The sequence below is a fragment of the Glycine soja genome, chromosome 18 (genome assembly GCF_004193775.1).
Source record: "Glycine soja cultivar W05 chromosome 18, ASM419377v2, whole genome shotgun sequence".
In the NCBI taxonomy this organism is placed as follows: domain Eukaryota; kingdom Viridiplantae; phylum Streptophyta; class Magnoliopsida; order Fabales; family Fabaceae; genus Glycine; species Glycine soja.
The window spans coordinates 22,319,256-22,341,899 of NC_041019.1; the positions used below are offsets into that span (position 1 = coordinate 22,319,256).

The following is a 22,644-nucleotide window of genomic DNA, read 5'->3' on the forward strand; positions in this document are numbered from 1 at the left end:
CAATTATTTTTTTTTAAAAAAACTCACCGGAATTGTTATCCTAGAAGATAGGAGTAGTTTCACCAAGGAAATCCTAGAAGATAGGAGTAGATGTTAATAATTTGTCTAATATGTGGATGATTCTCACCCTGTGATTCACGTTTATTTTCCCTCTCGCTCGATAGAAAATTAGAATCATGGCATTACTGAAATTAAGTAGAAAAGCAAGGGCAAATAAGGAAGAACGCGGTTCTGAATATCATAAAGGAGAAAGTATCGGCTCTCACGGGCCCCACGTGCCCCACGGGCTTGTTCGTTCACAGACACTGTTTTATGTGACGAAGCACGTGACAAACTTCTCCAGACCGAACCCCGTCCAATACCATTACGCCACGTGTTCATCCCCCTTGATATTACCTTCCCTCCATCATCGTTCCAAGTGAACCAAACGATATACACATACACGCACAGTTCAAAGCTCTCTCTCCAATTCCATCATCATCAACGTAGATTTCCTCTCCCCATTTTCACGTGATTCCCAATCTCACACTCTTCTCACACCTTCAACCGATTCAACGCAACAAAGGTTTTTCTCTCTTCTTTCTCAAATTCCACTTTTCCTTTTCTCGAATTTATATATTCACCATTTCTGATTTTTTGCATCGCAATTTTTTCGCTGATTGTGAATGAATTTGACGTATGCTAATGATTTTCGTAGAGCAGTGATAAAGTGTGGATCCGGGAAGATGAGCCAGAGTATCTTCCACCAGACGGTGCTTTGTCAAACGCAAACGGTTGCGGAGCATCAAAGTAAGGTTAGTTCCTTGGAGGTGAGTGCGAACAAAGGAAAGAAGAACCTCTTTTTGGCTCCTACAAATTTTCGCCGGAGCAGGCTGTGTGTGAGGAAACGCAAATTAACCATGGGAAGGCACCACCACCGCCACGTTGACGCTGTTCCACGCGCTGTTTTAACCACCAATCTGGCTTCTGAGGTATGTATGATCATCATAACGTCGTTTCAATCCAATCACTATTATAATTATAATTGTAAGTATTACTGAGAATGATTAATTTACTCCGAGAGTTACTTCCTGTCTCCGTCCTTCATTTTCCTTAATCTAACAATTTAATCTAATGATTAAAGTAAGTTACTTCGATCATTAGATTAAAAAAACAATGAAAGATGACGAGTCAGAATGAAAAGTAACTCCTCGAGTCCCTCTCAATTTTATTATTATTATTATTATTATTATTATTATTATTATTATTATTATTATTTAATGCTGCTGATAAAATCGTATTGGATGTCTGTTAGCGGTAGGTAACCTTGAATGCAGCTCTGTAACAAAGTTGCAAAGAATTAGTAATTTTAATGGAAATGGTGAAGCATGTTCACTCTTGAGCCTTGACAGTGTCTAGAGCGGAACATTGAAAATATAACGTTAATTCGCCTGAGGCATTGAATACTTGTACATGAGAATATAGCTTGTGTATGTTATACCAAGGGGTTTAGCTCAGTTGGTAAAGTAAGGTCAGGGTGCATGAGTGTTATAAATTACCTGGTACATGTCTTCAATTTCTACGGATAAAAAAGAAGTTAATTTGGGCTCGAAATTAACGTATTGTGTGTTTGTCTGCGTAAATTTTAATCAATCATTCAATGTGCTTCTCTGCTTGTCTGTCTTTATCAACTTGAATTTGAGTGTTGTGTTGACTGTATTTTTGGCAATGGAGCAGCTTTCTGGGAAGTTCAACCTTGACGGAAATATTGAGTTGCAGGTATTCAGCTGTGGCTCAAAATATTGAATTATGAATGATAAATATGAGATTGTAGTAATGCATTATTAGCTAATGGATGCTGTTATTCAATGGAGCAGATTGCTGTTAGTTCTTCAGAACCAGGAGCTGCAAGACAAGTAGATTTTAAGGTTTCATATAATAGTGAGTCTCTGCTTTTACATTGGGGAGTTGTGCGTGATCAGCCAGGGTATGTTCTGTACTAGTTTTTGTAAGTTATTTTGATATTCCTCAGGAGTTTTAGGTGTTTGGGTGAGTTAATTTGTCTGTAATATATCCTGTAACTTGAAGGAGACTTATTTACTTTTTTCTTTTTTAATTTTCAGGAAGTGGGTTCTTCCTTCTCGTCACCCAGATGGAACTAAAAATTATAAGAGCAGAGCTCTTAGAACTCCTTTTGTGAAAGTAAGTTTTCAATAATAACTGCAAAATAAAAGAAAGTTTCCTGGGAATGTTAGTAAACTGACTTTACTGATTTAAATATAGATTTGCTTATTGTTTGACTATTTTTCCTTTTGTTTTTCTCTTATTAGTCCGACTCAGGATCTTTCCTTAAAATAGAAATTGACGATCCTGCTGCACAAGCCATTGAGTTCCTCATACTTGATGAGGCTAAGAATAAGTGGTGTGTTTTTCATAATCTTGTTTTTTTTTTCTCCCCTTTATTCAATTAACAATTTCACGGTAAATTTAAACGCAGTTATTTGCTTTTTTCTAAGTGTAGGTTTAAGAATAATGGTGAGAACTTTCACATCAAGTTACCAGTAAAAAGCAAGCTATCTCAAGAAGTTTCAGTTCCTGAAGACCTTGTACAGATTCAAGCATATCTTAGGTGGGAACGAAAGGGTAAGCAGATGTACACTCCAGAGCAAGAGAAGGTCAGTAATCAGATGTACATGTCATGCATTTAACTGCAAATTTTTGAAGTTTGCTTCCTACTTTGTTAAGCTGATTCTTATTATGATTTCCCAAGTTTTCCATAAGTTTGTTTTGCTCTCCAATTTTGCTGTTATATTGCTTTTTTGCTATACCTTCGAAGAATATATCAAATCTATTTTTCTGAATGTATCCAGGGTAAATGTTCTTGATTATGCTTGCCATAATTACCTCTGAAAAAGTTTAGTCTTTGCAATCTCCTATTAATGCTATGTGTATGTATTCTCTAGGTTTATTGATATTCCCACTCCTAATCCGCATCTAAGTTGATTCTAGGATCCTTCCCACTCCTATTAAGCCGGAATTCGACATTAGCTTGATATATTTTACTCCTATTAATTATGTTAGGAGGAATATGAAGCAGCTCGGAATGAACTATTGGAGGAAGTAGCCAGGGGTACTTCTGTGCAAGATCTCCATGCAAGGTTAACTAAGAAAACTAAAGCTGCCGAAGTAAAGGAGCCTTCTGTTTCTGAAACAAAGACCATCCCTGATGAACTTGTACAGATTCAAGCTTTTATACGATGGGAAAAAGCTGGGAAGCCTAACTACTCTCGGGAACAACAACTTGTAACTTTATAACATCTTTTCTGATTTCTTCTTTTTTCTGCTGAGTATTAAATATTAATTACTTAGATTGTCAATCATATTTCATTTTCTCCAACAATACTTTTTGGCACTCACTGCTTAATTGAATTAGATGGAATTTGAGGAAGCAAGAAAAGAATTGTTAGAAGAGCTTGAGAAGGGGGCTTCTCTGGATGCGATACGGAAGAAGATTGTCAAAGGAGAGATACAAACTAAAGTTGCCAAGCAATTGAAAACCAAAAAATACTTTCGTGCTGAAAGAATACAGAGGAAAAAGAGAGATTTGATGCAGCTTATCAACCGAAATGTTGCACAAAATATAGTTGAACAAGTTATAGATGCTCCAAAAGCCTTGACAGTAATTGAACATTATGCCAATGCAAGGGAAGAATATGAAAGTGGTCCTGTTTTGAATAAGACAATATACAAGCTTGGTGATAATTATCTTCTGGTGAGACTATTCTGTCAAATTGATGTTTTCTGCTAGTAGCTCTTCTTTTGTTGACCATCCTAACTTTGATAGTCTTTCATATCTTTAAGGTCCTTGTTACCAAGGATGCTGGCAAGATTAAGGTTCACCTAGCTACAGACTCGAAAAAACCTTTTACACTTCACTGGGCCTTATCTAGAACATCTGAAGAGTGGTTGGTGAGTGTATATTGTTGACTATAAACCTGACAGGAAGACTTTGGCTGTTAAAATTGTTTTGTCCCATTTCATCATTCTCTATGGGCATTTTATTTACATGAAAAATCAATGGCAATCTTAGGTACCACCTGAAACTGCTCTGCCCCCTGGATCTGTTACTATGAATGAGGCCGCTGAAACACCTTTCAAAGCTGGTTCTTCGTCTCATCCTTCTTATGAGGTGTCTACAATATCAATCCGAAGTATTTTTAGTCTTTAGGTCTTTGAGATTTGAATCTAAAAGAAATTCATAACATGAAATACAATTTCAGGTCCAGTCCTTGGATATAGAGGTTGATGATGATACTTTTAAAGGAATACCTTTTGTCATTCTGTCGGATGGAGAATGGATAAAGAACAATGGATCAAATTTTTATATTGAATTTGGAGGGAAGAAGCAGAAACAGAAGGTTACACTCCCTTAAATTGTGATTGTATTTACTCCCTATCAAATTATGATGGCCTATCACCATGTTATCATGCGCAACAATATTTTTTTTTTCTGTTAAAAGGATTTTGGCAATGGCAAAGGTACAGCCAAGTTCTTGTTGAATAAAATAGCAGAAATGGAAAGTGAGGCACAAAAGTCCTTCATGCATCGGTGAGTAATCCCTTAAAAACTTTTACTACTTTATTAAATTATTGTTATAGTCTTCACATGCTAGAAACAAGGTTTTGTATGGGATCTTAAGAAAACATTTTTTGCTACTACTATTGTGGCAAAACATGTGGTTTATGGTAGATTGGCCCAGGGTCTGCACAGATAGTTATAGTCTTAAAAGGCAAACTGAGCTTCCTGTGCCACCAGCTACCAATGCCTTATTCTATGTCTGTGTTACGTGCATGTAATATCAAAGGTTTAGTTGAGTTATTGGTTTGTTAAAAATACTCATCACTGAAGTATTGGAAATTATCTTTTTTATTTTATTTTCGATATCCATGACAAAATTAATCTTAGATTTATCATATTGAGAATCATATTAATATTATAGAATTTCAACGGTGGAAGTGGGAGACATCTATTGAACTGTAAAAGGAAGAAGTAACTTGCCCCCACAAATTTTTAAAAATTCTTAATGTTATATACACGTGTAATGTGTAATTATAAATTACTACCATAATATGAAATGAATTATAAAAATTTAATCTATAGCATAAGTTTGCCCCCACAAATTTATTTATATGAATATTTCCCCCAAAACATAAAATTTATGGATTCGTTAGTGCCTCCCAACCATGTTTTTTTTCCATCCACAAGGCTTGAACCTGCGACCTTGCTTTAGGAGACCGAACTCTGTACCACTCAGACCATTGGTGATAGAGAGAGACATACGAGTAAACTGTAATTGGATTCACTTCAATGTGTAGCAACCCTCATATTTATATTTCTAGGTTAAGTATATACAAGCATATGAACCAATCCCATATACATACTGAAACCCTTTATTCTTAACAATATTTACTAATGCATGCAATTATGTCAAGTTATAGATGCTTGTGAAAATTGATAGAGGTACTTTTAAGTTGATTTTTCTGATTCTACTGGTGAAAAATATGTAAAACCAATTTGTAACACGAAGCTGAATTTGGTTATATCATTTTTAATTTGATTACCTTTTATATTTCATGAATTTTTAATGGAGAAGTAGGTAATTTATTTTCTGATAGCCTTTGTAAATTATATATTTTGTTAGCGAAAATAATATTTATTTGGTTCATCTCATCACCACCTTCACATAATGCTTTTGAATTTGGGTTATTTTCTATATTTTTTTAGTACCATAGATTTCAATTTCAAAGTGCAGCTCCTAATTAGTATTATCAACTTTTGATATGTATGTGTGTGTGTTTTAAAAGATCAGTCAGCCAATATCAAAGGGATGAATTTGTCAAAGGAGACCGCATTACTATTTTGTTATACGAGAGTAATGGTGAATGATTGACAGTCTAGTTTGCAAATGGAATTTTTTCTGGTGTCATATTAGATACATGGAAAATGTTGTTAACTGTGAGATGATAAATTATCCTGACAATTACTTTTACTGATATTCAGAAACAAATATTTAACATTTGCTTGTTTGAGGTTTATTTTTATGTTCTTCATTTTGGCTCCTTCTATTCCCTGACTACTTACTGTGGGTTCACCAATATATTCTCTTGGGTTTGGAATATGACATGCCTCTTTTGTGAACAAAACTAGGACGGCTACTATATTCAGCCAGTCTAATATAAGCATCTGCTTTACCTGCTACCTTTTACTATATTTTCCCTTTTTCTAACTTTGGAACAAAGCTACAGATAATTCTTCTCAATATTAATGACATACATGAAAAGAAACAATCAGGCATTTCCATGGCAAAGAAAGTTTTCCTAGGTTCCTTTATTGGATTTGAATTTGAACAGAACTTGATTTTCTTCTCTTTTTCTCTCTCATTGGGTTTTTCATTTGTGGACTGACCATACTTTAAGTTCCCTGTTAAGCACTTAGTCTCTTTGGTGTTGGTTTAAGCAGCATTATTGATTGTAATAGACAATAATTTTTTACTTAGAAAAGAGTCAACAACACACTTTCTAACACCCTTTTCAATATTCTATTAGTAGGTGAAATTCATGTAGGTCCCATTAAATAGTGAGAGTATGAGACCCACATAAATTTCACCTAATAATAAGAATGTGTTGAATAGTGTGTGTAAAAGCTAGAGTTCCTCCGTTTTTTAATTTCCCTTTTCAATTGTAAAACCAACCTTGATGCATTTGGCTGAACAAAATGCCACATGAATGTGAATTTTTTGATGTGTTATTACTTTGCTTCCAATCAATCCATGATGTGGTAATTAAAAATTTACCTTCATCAATGTCTTATGAACTGTAGCATCATTGCTGATTTAATGTGCTTACCAAAATATTTATTAGGATGTTACCTTGTTCCATTGGATCTGGGTTGATCACTCATCTTTTTTCTTTCCTTCAGATTTAACATTGCATCAGATTTGATAGATGAAGCCAAAAATGCTGGTCAACTGGGTCTTGCGGGGATTTTGGTGTGGATGAGATTCATGGCTACAAGGCAGCTCATATGGAACAAAAATTACAATGTGAAGCCACGGTAGACCTCCTAATAAAATGTTTATCATCACTTGGTTTATTCGCTTGTGGACAATGAATAGTTTTAACCCTTATGGGAAATATCGATTATTAATCATAATATCAACTTACTGTTTTAATTTGGCTTGTTTATTGTCTTTCCTGTCTGTGCTTGATCCTCTTCTGATCATGAGTATTGGTTACTGATTGGAACAGTGAGATAAGTAAAGCACAGGATAGGCTTACAGACTTGCTCCAAGATGTTTATGCAAATTATCCACAGTATAGGGAAATTGTGAGGATGATCTTGTCCACTGTTGGTCGTGGAGGTGAAGGAGATGTCGGACAGAGGATTCGGGATGAAATCCTTGTTATCCAGGTACATAATATTTTTATTTGCTTTTCCTTAGTGTCTACCTATTTCCCTCCTGTCTGCATATGCATTGATCTTAACTTACGTGCAAATTTTCTATTTGACTTGAAGAGAAATAATGATTGCAAAGGTGGAATGATGGAGGAATGGCACCAGAAATTACACAATAATACTAGTCCTGATGATGTTGTAATCTGTCAGGTAATGTAGTTGTTCTTATACGAGTATATGTTTAAACTTTTTTTAAAAGGTTAACTGTCTAACAGTAGACCTGCAGTAGGCTAGTTTTTCTTCTATAACTGATTTGTGTCTCAAGTTAGTTATTGAGTCTAGTCAGTGCTGAGTCAGCACTGAGTAGCTTCTTTAGCACTCTTTGTCTAGCCTATAAATATCTGTATGATCCTCTCCTCACTTAAGAAATTAATACACTCAAAGTTAGTTTTGGTTTTCTGTTATTCTGTTAGATCTTAGATTCTTTTATTGTATTCAGAGCCTGAGAAGCTTCTCTAATGGCTTCTGGTCCTTTTCAACCTACACCATTCACCATGGTTCTGCCAACTGGTGTCGATTCATCCGCTCCTTTTAAACCTACACCATTCAGCATGATTCCGCCAACTGGTGTCGATTCTTCCTCTTCTATTCCAGCTTTGCCGATGAATTCCTCTTTTCCAGCGAACTTTCCTTATATCATCTCGGAGAAACACTCCTATTCGAATTTTCTTGTTTGGCAGCAGCAGGTTGATCCTGTGCTCACTGCACATCGTCTTCATTGATTTTTGGTGAATCCCGAGATTCCGATGCAATTTCTCTCAGTTTCTGATCTAGATGCAGGAATTGAAAATCCTCTTTATCGCACTTGGGAGCTTCAGTATCAGCTTCGCAACTCCAAAAAAGGAGATAAGTCAGTTTTTGAATTTTTACTTCTCATTAAGGTTATTGTTGATGCGCTTTACTCCATAAGACATCCTGTTTCAGAGCATGAACAACTAGATGTTATCCTTGAAGGTCTTCCTTCTGAGTATGAATTGCTGGTACTGCTTATGACTACCAAGCCTGATCTATTTTCTTTTTCTAAAATTGGTTCACTGTTAGTTGCGCAAGAAGCACGCATTGAAAGGAACAAGCAAACAGAGATTGTGTCTCTCAATCTTACTCAGGCCACTGCTTCGAAGCAGCCTGATGCTTCCTCCTCGTCTGTTGTTCAGTATACTCAGTCGAAGTTGAACTCAGCAAATTCTTGTCACAATCAGTCTTACAATAACTATCAGTGTGGTGACTATGGCTTTTGTGGCTGTGGTGGAGGTCAGCGTGGTGGCTGTCGCCATTGCGGTGCTCATGGTGGTAACAGTAATGTCCAGTGTCAAGTCTGCAGTAAATTTGGACACATTGCAGCATACTGTCACTACAGGTTTGACTCATCCTGCATGCCTCAGCAAAACATTTATCAACCAAATCAGTTTGCCACTGGACATCAACAGTTTCCTAATTCTCCAGCTACTTACACTGCACCACCAGGATTTCATTTACAACGAAACTACACTCAGTTTGGTCCTCCACAGTCACAGGCACATCAAATTACTTATATAGCACCTACCCTCTCTACTGTAGCAGCTCCATCCATGACTCAGTATTCAGTAGCATCAATGACCTATCAAACTTCTTTCCCACTAGAGTACTTAGCTCATGACCGTCCCAAAACTGGGTTGTGGACTCGAATGCTTCTCACCATGTCACCACTGATGGTGAAAATCTCACGAATTCTGCTGCAGTCCAAGGGAATGAAAATATTTTCCTTGCAAATGGTCAAGGTTTGCCTATCAAGTCCATTGGTTCAGCTAAATTTCAGTCTACCTCTTGTTCTAATGTTACTCTTTATCTCAAATCTTTTGCATGTTCCTTCTATCACTAAAAATCTTGTTAGTGTTAGTACTTTTGCAAAAGATAACAATGCCTATTTTGAATTTCATCCTACTCTCTGTTTTGTCAAATCACAGGTTGATCATTCTGTCCTACTTGAAGGGTTCCTTGGTTCAGATGGGCTTTATCAGTTTCCATCTCTTCCTCTCAGCTCATGTCTACACTCAAATCAGTCCAATTCTGCTCACTGTGTTTCTACTCCTGTTCAAGTGTTAAAAACTACTCACACTGTACCTACACACACTTCTACTTCAGGTTCTCTATGGCCCAATAGGCTTGGCCATCCAAATTTTTCTGTTTTGTCTCATGTACTCAAATTGTGTAAGAAACCTACTTCTAATAAAATGAGTACTGATTTAAGTGTAGCATGTTGTATGGGAAAATCTCACAAATTACCCTCTCAACCTTCCTTTACTGACTATGAACCATTACAACTTATATTCTTGGATCTTTGGGGTCCATCACCCATTTCATGTTATCAATATTATGTATCTTTCACTGATGCTCATAGTGATATACTTGGATTTACTTTCTTAAACAAAAGTCTGATACACTTGCCATTTTTAAACAGTTTAAGACTTTGGTTGAGCTTCAACTAAACAAGAAAATTAGAGAAGTTCAAGGGGGGGGGGGGGAGTTTTTTCCTTTCACTCAATATCTTTCCTCTTTTGGTATTCATCACAGACTAATCTGTCCTCCCACTTACCATCAGAATGGTGTAGTGGAGAGGAAGCATCGCCACATAGTGGAAATGGGGCTCACACTTCTATCTCATGCTTCCCTTCCCCTCTCACATTGGGATCATGCTTTTCATACAGCTGTTTATCTTATAAACAGAACTCCAGCTTCACATTCCCCCCTCATTCTACTCCTCTTGTCTTGTTATTTCATAAATCTCCAGACTTCTCTTTCCTAAAGGTCTTTGGGTGTGCTTGTTCTCCTCTCATGCGACCCTATAACAAGCACAAACTCCAATTTTGCTCCACTCTTAGTATACTTTTCTTGGCAATTCTTCTTGCCACAAAGGCTATTCCACTGGACAGCTTTTCATCTCTAAAGATATTCTGATTTTCCATTTGCTAAACACAAAGCTCAACCTCCCACACCAACTACTACATCCAGAATTTTACTTCTCGGAGTTGTTCCCTCAGCCTACACTCTCACCTAATTCTGCACCTATCTCCTCAAATTCTGACATTCCTATACAGCATGTTACTCCTCAATCTGTTTCGTCTCAACAGATTTCCCCTTCTCAGTCTGTCTTATGAGTCTAATCAGTCAAACTCAGCTTCTGAGTTGTCAAGTCCTGTTCCTAAGTCTTGTCATGTCACTGTTCCTGAACAGACTCAATCAGTTTCTGAACAGCTTTCCTCTTCTGTTCATCCTATGCAGACTAGTTCCAAGTCTGGCATTGTCAAACCTAAACTTCATCCTACTTTGCTTTTTACTACTGCTGAACCTTCTACTGTGAAGCAGGCCTTAATTTCTCCTCCATGGAGACAAGCCATGCAAGCTGACTTTGATGCTCTAATGGAAAACAAAACCTTGACATTGACTTCTCTTCCATCAGGGAAGGCAGCCATTGACTGTAAGTGGGTTTTCAGGATTAAAGAAAATCCAGATGGGACACTGAATAGGTACAGATCTAGGCTGGTTGCTAAGGGATTTCATCTGAAGTTTGGTTGTGATTATTCAGAAACTTTTTCTCCAGTGATTGAGCTGTAACTATTCGACTCATTCTGTTCATAGCCCTCACTAATCATTGGCCACTTCAACAAGTAGATATTAATAATGCTTTTCTACATGGACTTCTAACTGAGGAGGTGTACATGGTTCAGCTACCAGGGTTTGAAACCATTGATTCTACTCTTGTTTGCAAGCTGCAGAAGGCCATTTATGGCCTTAAACAGGCAACTAGGGCCTGGTAGGAGAGGCTCACTAGGACTCTTATAGGGTTTGGTTTTGTTCAAAGCAAATGTGATCCCTCCTTGCTTGTTCTTAAGACCACTGACTGTTGTTAGTTTTATCAATAACCCTGAGTTTGTGGGGGGAGTATAAGAGTATATGTTTAAACTCTTTGTTTAAAAGGTTCACTGTGTAACAGTAGACCTGCAGTAGGCTAGTTTTTCTTCTATAACTGATTTGTGTCTCAAGTTAGTAATTGAGTCTAGTAATTGCTAAGTCTGCACTGAGTAGTTTCTCTAGCACTCTTTGTCTAGCCTATAAATATCTGTATGATCTTCTCCTTACTTGAGAAATTAATACACTCACAGTTAGTTTTAATTTTCTGTTATTCTATTAGATCTTAGATTCTTTTAGTTGTTCTCTTTGTAATTTCTTATGGTTTGCCTTATTGTCCTCACTGTTGATGTTTCGTTAAATGTCTCCAGGCACTAATTGATTATATAAATAGTGACTTTGATATTGGTGTTTACTGGAAAGCATTGAATGACAATGGAATAACAAAAGAGCGGCTTCTGAGCTATGACCGTGCCATCCATTCTGAACCAAATTTTAGGAGAGATCAGAAGGAAGGTCTTCTGCGAGATCTGGGAAACTACATGAGGACTTTAAAGGTTGTATTTATATATGTGATCTTAATTATGTGTTATTTTTTTTTCTTATTCTTTTTTCTTCTTTTTCAGTTAGTGAATGCACGCCAGTTGAAAAAGCTCTTGGCTTTTATTCAATATTTTTCTTTTTTGTTATAATTGTTACTGTTGTGTCAACATGGGTGCATATACATTGGGATATGATCATGATAGAAAAGTTGCTGCTGCTTTGCATTCCTGTTAGCATAAGAAAGTAAACATATTGGAGTTCAAGTTTTTCAGATAAGGTTTGTTGTTGCTAATGATAAGCTGCAATGGGGAGGGGGGGAGGTTCATTGGGTTTCTACCTTACATTCTATAGGAATCTACTACTGCTACTGGTTTGAAGATTTGTTTCACCTTTCATTCCCTTGTTGGTGGCCTTCTTAGAAGATTTTGTCCGTTCATGTGTTTCCCACCCTAGTACCCTTGACATATTTGGCTCACATCATGGATTATATTTTATTATATGATGATTTTGGTTTGATTACATCATATGCAGGCAGTTCATTCCGGTGCAGATCTTGAATCTGCTATTTCAAATTGTATGGGCTACAAATCTGAGGTAACAACAAGACAGATAAGACCTCTCTTGTCCAGGGAACCATCTTGTTCATATATTTTGAGTGATTTTCATGCTATTAATTTACACTTTGTTGTTCCTCAGGGTCAGGGCTTCATGGTAGGGGTGAAGATAAATCCAGTGCCGGGTTTGCCTACTGGTTTTCCAGTTATGTTAATTAACTTGTTATAAATTTGTTTATGATGTTATGTATTCTGAATTATAACGATTATTTGTTTTATCTACCTCATGCAGGAATTACTTGAGTTTGTCATGGAACACGTTGAAGAGAAGAATGTTGAACCACTTCTTGAGGTATATGCTTCTTTAATATTATCAATAGTCATTTTTTGTTTATATTGAAATTATATAATTTAGGTATGAAAAAAGAAAAATTGAGAATATGCAAATTAATAATGTGAAATTGATATTGATTTGACAAGATATGAAATACAAAGCACTAGCCCTATTTATGCTAATACTAATATATGTTTGTTTCTATGCAATAGGGGTTGCTTGAGGCTCGTCAAGAACTCCAACCATCACTCAGTAAATCCCAAAGTCGTCTGAAAGATCTTATATTTTTGGATGTTGCCCTTGATTCTACAGTTAGAACAGCAGTGGAAAGGAGTTATGAGGAATTAAACAATGCTGGACCTGAGGTGATTCCCTGTTTCGAGGGTCTAATTGGTTTTAAATGTCGCTTACTGGATTTATTTATGTTGATGTATATATATATATATATATATATATATATTATTTTAAATCAAATTTTTAACAGATCTTAAATATGGACTATGCAGAAAATAATGTACTTCATTAGCTTGGTTCTTGAAAATCTCGCACTTTCATCGGATGACAATGAAGATCTTATCTACTGTTTGAAGGTATAGTGACTTGCCCATTTTTATTTCATACTCACTAGTCATGTTATTTCAAAATGCAGACTCAGGCTTATAAAGCCTATATATGTGGCATGTCATCTGAAAATGTTTTCACTTACAACGAAGACTTGGGTTGTGCACTACTTTAAAATGTTTTGTTTTGAATGTAAACTGAATTTAATTGCAGTCTCAAAGTAGCAGTTATTAGTATAAAAGTATAAATCCATGTCTGTTAGGTACCGAGAATGACAGTAGCAGAATAGAAAGAGTTTTATTGATTGGTAAGGAAAGTACAGAAAATAAGAGAAATGGTTCTCCTCCAAGGGTTTCCCCTTTCCAAAGATCCAAGGCACAATTTACACCTATAAACCATGCCTCTCCTTTTCCCTATAGCGGTCTATTTATAATAGAAAACCCCGCACTTATAATAACACTACTAACACTTTAACTATCCCAAAACTTCCCCTGTTTCAAACTAATCCCCCCCCCCCCCCCCCCCCCCACCCCCTTTTCCTTTTTCTATAGTAAACTTTTAGTTGGCTGGGAACATTCTGATGCCTAAAATGTCATGACCTCATTATTATTTACAGCTGTTCATTGTGTAATAATTTTTTTTTCTTTTTTATCATGGTCAATACACTATTCGTTATGGATTATGATTTAAAGTAACATGGTCAATGCCCAGCTTCTTTCAACAACACTAGTTTATAAATACTATTTCCACATTAATTTGAGAATTGAGATTGCTTTCTGCAAAATTAAGCTTCTCAAAACTGAGTATACTTTGTAAAAGGCTCATGACAATACTAGATAATCACAGATGCTGTTCCAGTATTGGTGCTAAATTACAGTGTAAGGTCTTATAGATGTTCATGGTATATTTGTCTAGACAAAGAAAAATATCCACCACAATTTAATATTTCTTTGTTTTCTTTTGAAGGGATGGGATGTTGCCTTAAGCATGTGCAAGATTAAAGATACTCATTGGGCATTGTACGCAAAATCAGTCCTTGACAGAACCCGTCTTGCACTAACAAACAAGGCTCATTTATACCAGGAAATTCTGCAACCATCGGCAGAATATCTTGGATCACTGCTTGGCGTGGACAAATGGGCCGTATGTATTTTTGGTATTTGTTTTCTATCTTTCATTTTTTCCCTTTGTTTCTCTCTTAAAAATCTCCTTTTGCAGGTGGAAATATTTACTGAAGAAATTATCCGTGCTGGATCTGCTGCTTCTTTGTCTACTCTTCTAAATCGACTGGATCCTGTGCTCCGAAAGACAGCTCATCTTGGAAGGTGGAATTGATCATGCTTGTTCATGTTGAATCCCTGATTTCATCTTCAATATAATATTGTTAGCATGCTAGACTGCACATCATTATTCTATTGTTTTGATAATTATAACCTTCTAATGCAATTATAATTGTCTGAAACAGCTGGCAGGTTATTAGTCCAGTTGAAACTGTTGGATATGTTGAGGTTGTAGATGAGTTGCTTACTGTTCAAAACAAATCATATGAGCGACCTACAATTTTGATAGCCAATAGTGTGAAAGGAGAGGAAGAAATTCCAGATGGTACAGTTGCTGTCCTGACACCTGATATGCCTGATGTCCTATCCCATGTTTCTGTACGAGCAAGAAATAGCAAGGTATCATGCTTTGGGTAGCCAGGATATTTTGCTTATATTTAAGGCTACTATTATTAAATCATGGACCTGTGTGTTTCTTGTTTAATTTGGCTCTTGATCAGTATATCCATAGTCAAATAACATGCTCTGCCTCTTTTAACTATAATGACATTTTAGTGTATGCTCCATCTGTAAATTAACATACTTCAACAACAATGATATCTTATAAGTTATAATAATTTTTTTTATTATATTTAAAACAATTCATCTTTGTTTTCAGCTGATTCAAAATTTTATTATCATCGAAGTCAGCATCCAATCTGTGAAATTCTGTGAATTTGTTAGAGTTGATAATGTAAACAAAAGGGTTTTTGGGGAAATTTAAGGACAGTTGGTTAATGGGCTAGATTAAAGGCCAGGATTTGGAATATACCAGAAGAGACATAAAAGGTCAAAATGTAAAAGGCCAGGAGAACTTGTTGTCTGGGCAAGTGCTGGAATTTGTATTCACATTGTGCGGAGTCAGTTACTACTTACTAGGCTAATGGGGGTATTCTAATTGTGGGAGCCAGTTATTACACTTAAGTGAGGAGAAGAATGGGGAGTCTGAATGTTGTTAGCAGTTTTGGCTGTAGGCTTGGCAGAGAATAAGGTCTTAGGCTCTGGGTAGTGAGAGTTCACTTTCTCTGTAATCCTTTCTTATTTCAGAAATATTATCAATCTTTTCTATTTTTGTGGCTTGGGTTTCTACCAGAATTGATATGAAGTTCAAATTTAGACTTGACCAACTAAGCAGACTTGATTGAAAGACTTGACAGGCTTCATCAGCTAACCTGTTACAGAATGTGATGTCCATTAATCCAAGAAATAAATTATAAAATATTTATCATATGTTATCTTGTGGTTTTTTAATCAAGCCCAATGATATGTTAGCCATGTAGCCAACTTCATCTTATCATATTTATCTTGCATATGATATTTATTGCCGATGAGATTTCATATGCAATGACTGTCAAATGCTGAAGTTGAGTTTTCCAGGTGTGTTTTGCTACATGCTTTGATCCCAATATCCTGGCTAACCTCCAAGAATATAAAGGAAAGCTTTTACGCTTAAAGCCTACATCTGCTGATGTAGTTTTTAGGTAACATTATTTCTACTTTAGATTAAAGTTCTAAAGATTTTTAAATGCCTTTCTGCTAAAATATTCACTTCACCTCCTGTTGCCCAACCTATATTTCTGTGTTTTATATCCTTTGTTATACTATTTGTCTTATCTCTTGGCATTTCTTACAGTGAGGTCAAGGAGGGTGAGTTTATTGATGACAAATCAACTCAACTGAAAGATGTTGGTTCTGTGTCACCCATATCTCTGGCCAGAAAGAAGTTTAGTGGTAGATATGCTGTCTCATCTGAAGAATTCACTGGTGAAATGGTTAGGTTTCAAAAATTCACTGTTAACTTGGGCATTTATAGTTGTTTATCCTTATGTCTATGTCTTTCCACCCACCAAAATGCACCAGGTGTGTCAGTATACATGTACACTTTTCTTATACAGGTTTCCTTTAGGATAACTTGGATAAGGTTGTGTTTTCCCAGGTTGGAGCTAAATCTCGTAATATCTCTTATTTAAAAGGGAAAGTAGCTTCTTGGATTGGAATTCCTACCTCAGTTGCCATACCATTTGGAGTTTTTGAACATGTTCTTTCTGATAAACCAAACCAGGTTCTACATGTTATCCTTTTGCCCATATATTTTCATGTTGCATAATGAACTGTGCAGCTTGTATTTTGTGGTTATCTTTTGTGTAGATTTTCCATGTCTGTCAAGTAGTGAGATTTTTTAACTTATGAGAATTGTGATTTGGAATACACACATATTGGCTTCTGATTCTGGCTTTGAATAGCAAAACCTATTGTATTAGATTCATGGCAGTTGTCAATTTGTATACAAAAAGAATAGTAACTCTTGGTGGATATATTTGAATATGAACTTTAAGGTGTTAAATCCAACTTTCATGTCATAATTTATGATAACCGAACCTTTCTAAATACATTTCAAATGCCCTACCCTATTGCAAAATGGGGTTCCCCTATCCTTGTTGCAGTTACTGTTTGTGTGTTATAACTTATAACCTAGGAGTATAAAGATTATGGCAGAGGCAAACTTATATTAAAGCATAGTAGTCCATAGGTTAAATCTCAAAGATTGTGTAACTGTATGTTTGAGGTTCATGACTTCCTCTCATTTTTCTTTACTTTATGCAAGCCTTTCCTGTAGTCTAATGAAATGTTGGACTGTGTATACTAACAGGCAGTGGCTGAGAGGGTCAATAATTTGAAAAAGAAGTTAACTGAGGGAGACTTCAGTGTTCTCAAGGAGATTCGTGAAACAGTTCTACAGTTGAATGCACCATCCCAGTTGGTATATTTCTTTTAGTACTAGGCTTAACTTTGACATGATACAATAAACATATTTCTTTCTTATGTTTCTTATTGTTGCATATAAAATTAAAAGGGACCTTACTCTGAATATATTTGATTTATGTAGCTAACTAGCACCACCTAATAGGACAAGGTTTGGTCTTGATGGTTGTTATATATAATATGTAATATATGATTTTGATATATTCAGGGTTTTCATGTAATCAGAATATAATTTTTCTTGGTATTTCTTATATGTCAAACTGTACAACTATTGGTCCCTTTTTATTACACACTATAGATATGAAAAAAGGCTAGAAATCTCCTATGAACAAAGCAGCCAATCAGCCTAAAAGCTTACCTGAAGAAACAGCTTAAATAAGTTATCATGAATGCCTATCTAATAACTCCACTTGAATTGGAATTCCAAAACGAGTCTCAACATTTCTGTTATGACAACCCAAATACCCCTTCCTTCCATTTCCAAATCTCTATTTTTTTAGTTGTTTATAGAAGATGGCCTTGTTTCATGCGCAAAGCATTTCTGGTGTTACTCCTAGTGGAATTCCAAAAGTTGATATTAAAGCTCTTTTGCTACTTTGGTTAAGTTTTTAAACCACTCCACATAAACGATATCTATGATGAAGCCAACGAATTAAATATTAACTATATTCAGGTAGAGGAGTTGAAAACTAAAATGAAGAGTTCTGGAATGCCGTGGCCGGGTGATGAAGGTGAACAACGATGGGAACAAGCTTGGATAGCTATAAAAAAGGTTAAGACTTCTCTCGATGTAAATTATATTGCATGAACTAGGTTCGATGCGGGTTTCATTTAAGTTTACATCTTATGCAAGAAAAAGTTTTCTTTTCTTGTATATTTGGTAACTGCCCACTACCCTTACATTTTCAATATGGTCAATATAAATTTGAAATATTTTTCTTCAGATGCTATTGGGGGTCAATATTTAATCTAATTTTTCTTTTATTTTCGTCATATCAATACTCTTTGTACTGTACAAATGACATGTTCTGGAAATTGTATGTTCTAATACTTTTTCCCTGAATCATTTTTTAACAATATTTTTCATGAATTCCTTTTTTCTTCTTCTCAATTATGAATTTATTGGCTCCTGTATAGCATTCAAGATGTAGAAATCCTTAATATGATGCATGCGATGGGTTCAAACCTTGAAATTTAAGTTGTAACGTTGGTTTCCTTTTCTTATGCAATTTTATGCACAATCTAGTACCCACAGATTTTCCTTGTTCCTCCTTTATTTTATTAAAATATCCTTTATTGTTGAACCAGGACATGCTAACAATGTACAGTCATTGCAAATATCTTTCAAAATATCCATATTAAATGTTTAATTTATGTTTATCTTATTTCAAATTTTAGTGGAAAAACCTTTATCATACTTGTGTATAATCTTATTTTACTGCTCATGAATCAATATGATTTGTTTGTTTGATTAACAAAAGGTGTGGGGCTCAAAGTGGAATGAAAGAGCATACTTCAGCACAAGAAAAGTGAAACTCGACCACGAATATCTTTCCATGGCAGTCCTGGTTCAGGAAGTGATAAATGCTGACTATGCTTTTGTCATCCACACAACTAACCCTGCCTCTGGAGATTCATCGGAAATATATGCTGAGGTATGTTTAACGATGTCGTGTTTTCTCCCTATTCTTCCATTCATTTAAGGAAACATATTCACCATTGAAGAAAGAATGGGACAAAGCAATGATTTTAAGTGTGATACTCTTTTGATATAGGTGGTAAAGGGACTTGGAGAAACACTGGTTGGAGCTTATCCTGGTCGTGCTTTGAGTTTTATCTGCAAGAAACGTGATTTGAACTCTCCTCAGGTACTTTTGTAATAGCGATTTGTTTTTGTAGTATTTTCTATGCTTAGGGCCTTAGTTCTCATTCATTTATTGATTGTGTCAAATATAAGATCAGAAAATTACCTTTACCAGTACTGCATGCGTTACAAGAATTTTTCCTTATTCTGCTAATTGTTTTGGGCTTCTTTAGGTCTTGGGTTATCCTAGCAAACCTGTCGGCCTATTTATAAGACAGTCAATTATTTTCCGATCTGATTCCAATGGTGAAGATCTAGAAGGTTATGCTGGTGCAGGTCTTTATGACAGGTAAACTTTGACATCTCTTCATCCATGAGCATCTTTCATATAGTTTTGTTTGGAAGGATTAACCTTTAAAATCAGCTTTTTGAAGAAGTTAAGAGAGCTTTTATAAGAGTTGAAATGTGCAAGTCAATTTTAAATTATGGAAAAAACTTAATTTATTTTAATTTTTTATTTTCTTCTCCAATAAAGTACTTATCGAGAAGTTTATCAAATAACGTTATAACTAATAAAATGAGGGCACTGAATTGTATCCACATGTTTTATTATCTTAATGAAATGGCAATCGTTTTACTGTTTCTGCCTCGTAATGAATATGAAATTGAGGCAAAAATTGTATCCAAGATACGTAAGTCATTTCAGTGTATCTCACTTTTGGGTCTTTCTGTTTCCATAACCTTAACACCAACCCTTGGGATATTAAGAAATTAGTATGTGCATTGAGATTTGAGATATTAATCTGTCCTGTGAACTCTTTGAATTAATTAATTATTTTGCAATTCCATTTCACGCTTCCCGACATTGGTTGATTGAATTTCCTTTCTGAACAGTGTGCCAATGGATGAAGCCGAGAAGGTGGTGCTTGATTATTCATCAGACAAACTGATCCTTGATGGTAGTTTTCGCCAGTCAATCTTGTCCAGCATTGCCCGTGCAGGAAATGAAATTGAAGAGTTGTATGGCACTCCTCAGGACATTGAAGGTGTCATCAAGGATGGCAAAGTCTATGTTGTCCAGACCAGACCACAAATGTAAACTTGCATACCCATGTCTTCTAAGCCACCTACCTCAACTATGTTCATCCCCGTGCAACACGTCGTTTCAAACGTGGCCGTGGCAGCTTCTGTGAGTTCAAGAGTAACCCCCGGATTACCAAACATGGCCTTATAGATTTATTACATGATATATTGAAAATTAAGGAATAAGTGTATAAAAACGGAATATTGTAAATTAAGAAAAATTTAGACGGTCTTATATATTCTTTTTCCCTACTATATACAATATAGTGTATCTAGTTACTTCTTCCTAATCAAAATTATATTTTTACTTGAGGTGTATGCCATAAAATCAAATGGAAGCATGATGAAAATGAGCATAAAGGAGTTATGTGAGAAAGAAGAAAGGCATTGGAATAGAAAAACAACTTCAATGAATTATTGTTTCTGTCTAGTTTAGTTGTTAGTATAAGCTTTTATACATAGAGGAAGTTGGTTACATGTTTAATTAACTACCAACAACCATAACTAGAAGTTAGTTATAAGTCTAACTAAATACTAACAACCATAACAAATTACTTTCTAATCATAGTTGACTCTCTAATGATTGACATCTAACATAGTTAATATCATGGAGAATGTATGTTTGACATTCCCAACTTGCAATTGAGAAATTGGAATGCATCAGGTGGGAGAGCTTTGGTGTAAATGTATACCAATTGATCAACAAAAGCTATAGGCACTAGCTTGAGCAATCCAGATTGAATCTTCTCTCTAACAATGTGACAATTGATTTCAATGTATTTGGAACGCAAGATTTGTTGCAATATGTAATGCTGAATGATTATCACAGTATAAATAAAGCAAGTCTACTGAATTGAATACCAAAATTTTCAAGTAAGTAGGTCAACCATTGGAGCTCACAAGTGACACTAGCCATTGCTTTATACTCAGCTTTAGAGGAACTTCAAGAAATAGTAGTTTGTTTCTTTGATTTCCTTGAAATCAAAGAAGAACAAAGTAAATAGCAAAAATGGAATGCCTAGTATCCAAGCATTTAGCCCAGTCTGAGTCACTGAAGGCCTTCTACTATGGAGTGCCAACAACTGAAAAGAACACACCATAACCTAGTAAACCCTTAATTTGTCAAATAAATGAGTTTTCCAACTAGCCTTCTATAATCAAAAGCATTAGTGTCAGAGAGAGGAGTTCCAGACTTTTGATGAAGTCTAGTACAATAATTTGTGGGAGTAGAAACAGGTTTGGATCCTAACATGCTTGTATCATGCAAAGTAACAAGAGTGTATTTCCTTTGGCAGATGTTGATACCGTTAGTGCTTCTAGCTACTTCAAAACCCAGAAAAAAAAATCTCAAATCTCTAAAGTCCTTGATTTTGAAAACATTGTCAAGAAGCTGAGTAATATGCCATCAACATAAACCAATAAGGTAGTAAAAGATGACTGATGACTTTTAAGAAACAATGAACAATCAGAAAATGATTGTCAATAGCCATGAGAGATGAGGAAGGCTGACAGACTAGCATACCATTGTTTACTGGCTTATTTTAGCCATATAAGGACCTTTGCAATCTACACACTTGTCTTGGTTTCGCAGTAGTCATGCCAGGAGGTAAAGACATATACACTTCTTCATAGAAAAAAACATTTCTAAAAACAACAATGACTCTAGTCTTAAGATTCAAAGTCATGTAACCTTTGGTGTAAGGTTTAAAACCAAGAAAAATTGATGGAACAACTCTAGGATCAAGTTTCTTCCTTTTTGCTGTCAAAGTGCCAGTATAGCATAAATAACCAAAAACTCTTAACATGGACACATCATACGGAACTTTGTAAATTTTTTCATAAGGTGAAACGCTACCCAAGAAAGGGGTAGGTAGATAATTTAGAAGAACAACAACATGGCTCAAGGCAAAAGACAAAAAATTTGGTGGTAAATTAGCTTGAAACAAAAGGGCTCTAGTAACATTTAGCAAATGCTGATGTTTTCTTTCAACAATCCCATTCTGCTAGGGGGTTTCTACATATGAAGTTTGATGAACAATCTTAGTAGAATCATAAAAAATTTGCATAAGAATCTCAACACCATTATCAGATCTTATAGATTTGACTTTGGTATCAAATTGTCTTTCAATCCAAGAAACAAAGTTTTTCAATTTTGTTTGTGTTTCAGCTCTATAAATCATAGGAAAAATCCATACAAAACGAGTGTGATCATCAACTATTGTAAGGAAATATTTATGGCCATTAAAAGAGAGAGTAGCACAAGGACCCCAAATATCAACATGAATAAGAGAAAAAGGAGTAGC

General features: G+C 35.5%; 1 protein-coding gene across 2 annotated transcripts; it reads left to right on the top strand.

Moving 5' to 3' along the window:
• Nucleotides 1–413: 413 nt before the first annotated feature.
• Nucleotides 414–20,653, top strand: LOC114396623 (alpha-glucan water dikinase, chloroplastic-like). 2 transcript variants are annotated; one of them, XM_028358704.1, is made up of 34 exons: nt 414–565; nt 698–971; nt 1,717–1,758; nt 1,857–1,966; nt 2,103–2,181; nt 2,310–2,401; nt 2,501–2,654; nt 3,061–3,282; nt 3,413–3,751; nt 3,841–3,948; nt 4,070–4,168; nt 4,260–4,397; nt 4,500–4,588; nt 6,959–7,093; nt 7,288–7,450; nt 7,556–7,645; nt 11,752–11,937; nt 12,455–12,517; nt 12,620–12,682; nt 12,770–12,829; nt 13,024–13,176; nt 13,318–13,401; nt 14,339–14,515; nt 14,591–14,697; nt 14,838–15,051; nt 16,069–16,172; nt 16,325–16,463; nt 16,628–16,753; nt 17,342–17,452; nt 18,128–18,226; nt 18,936–19,109; nt 19,230–19,322; nt 19,492–19,607; nt 20,153–20,653. In XM_028358704.1, the coding sequence occupies exons 2-34, from the start codon at nt 726–728 to the stop codon at nt 20,355–20,357; spliced, it is 4,380 nt and encodes a 1,459-aa protein (XP_028214505.1). In that variant the 5' UTR covers nt 414–565; nt 698–725; the 3' UTR covers nt 20,358–20,653. The 2 variants fall into 2 exon arrangements, with proteins under 2 accessions (XP_028214505.1, XP_028214504.1); XM_028358703.1 differs by having other exon boundaries at nt 416–565; nt 703–971.
• The last annotated feature ends 1,991 nt before the right edge of the window (nt 20,654–22,644 follow it).

Bases quoted from the DNA above. Each gene is read 5' to 3' on its own strand.
- LOC114396623 (XM_028358704.1), top strand. From the start codon at position 726: ATGAGCCAGAGTATCTTCCACCAGACGGTGCTTTGTCAAACGCAAACG. The intron at 2,182-2,309 runs GTAAGTTTTCAA...TTCTCTTATTAG, and splicing joins TTAGAACTCCTTTTGTGAAA to TCCGACTCAGGATCTTTCCT. The intron at 19,323-19,491 runs GTACTTTTGTAA...GGGCTTCTTTAG, and splicing joins GTGATTTGAACTCTCCTCAG to GTCTTGGGTTATCCTAGCAA.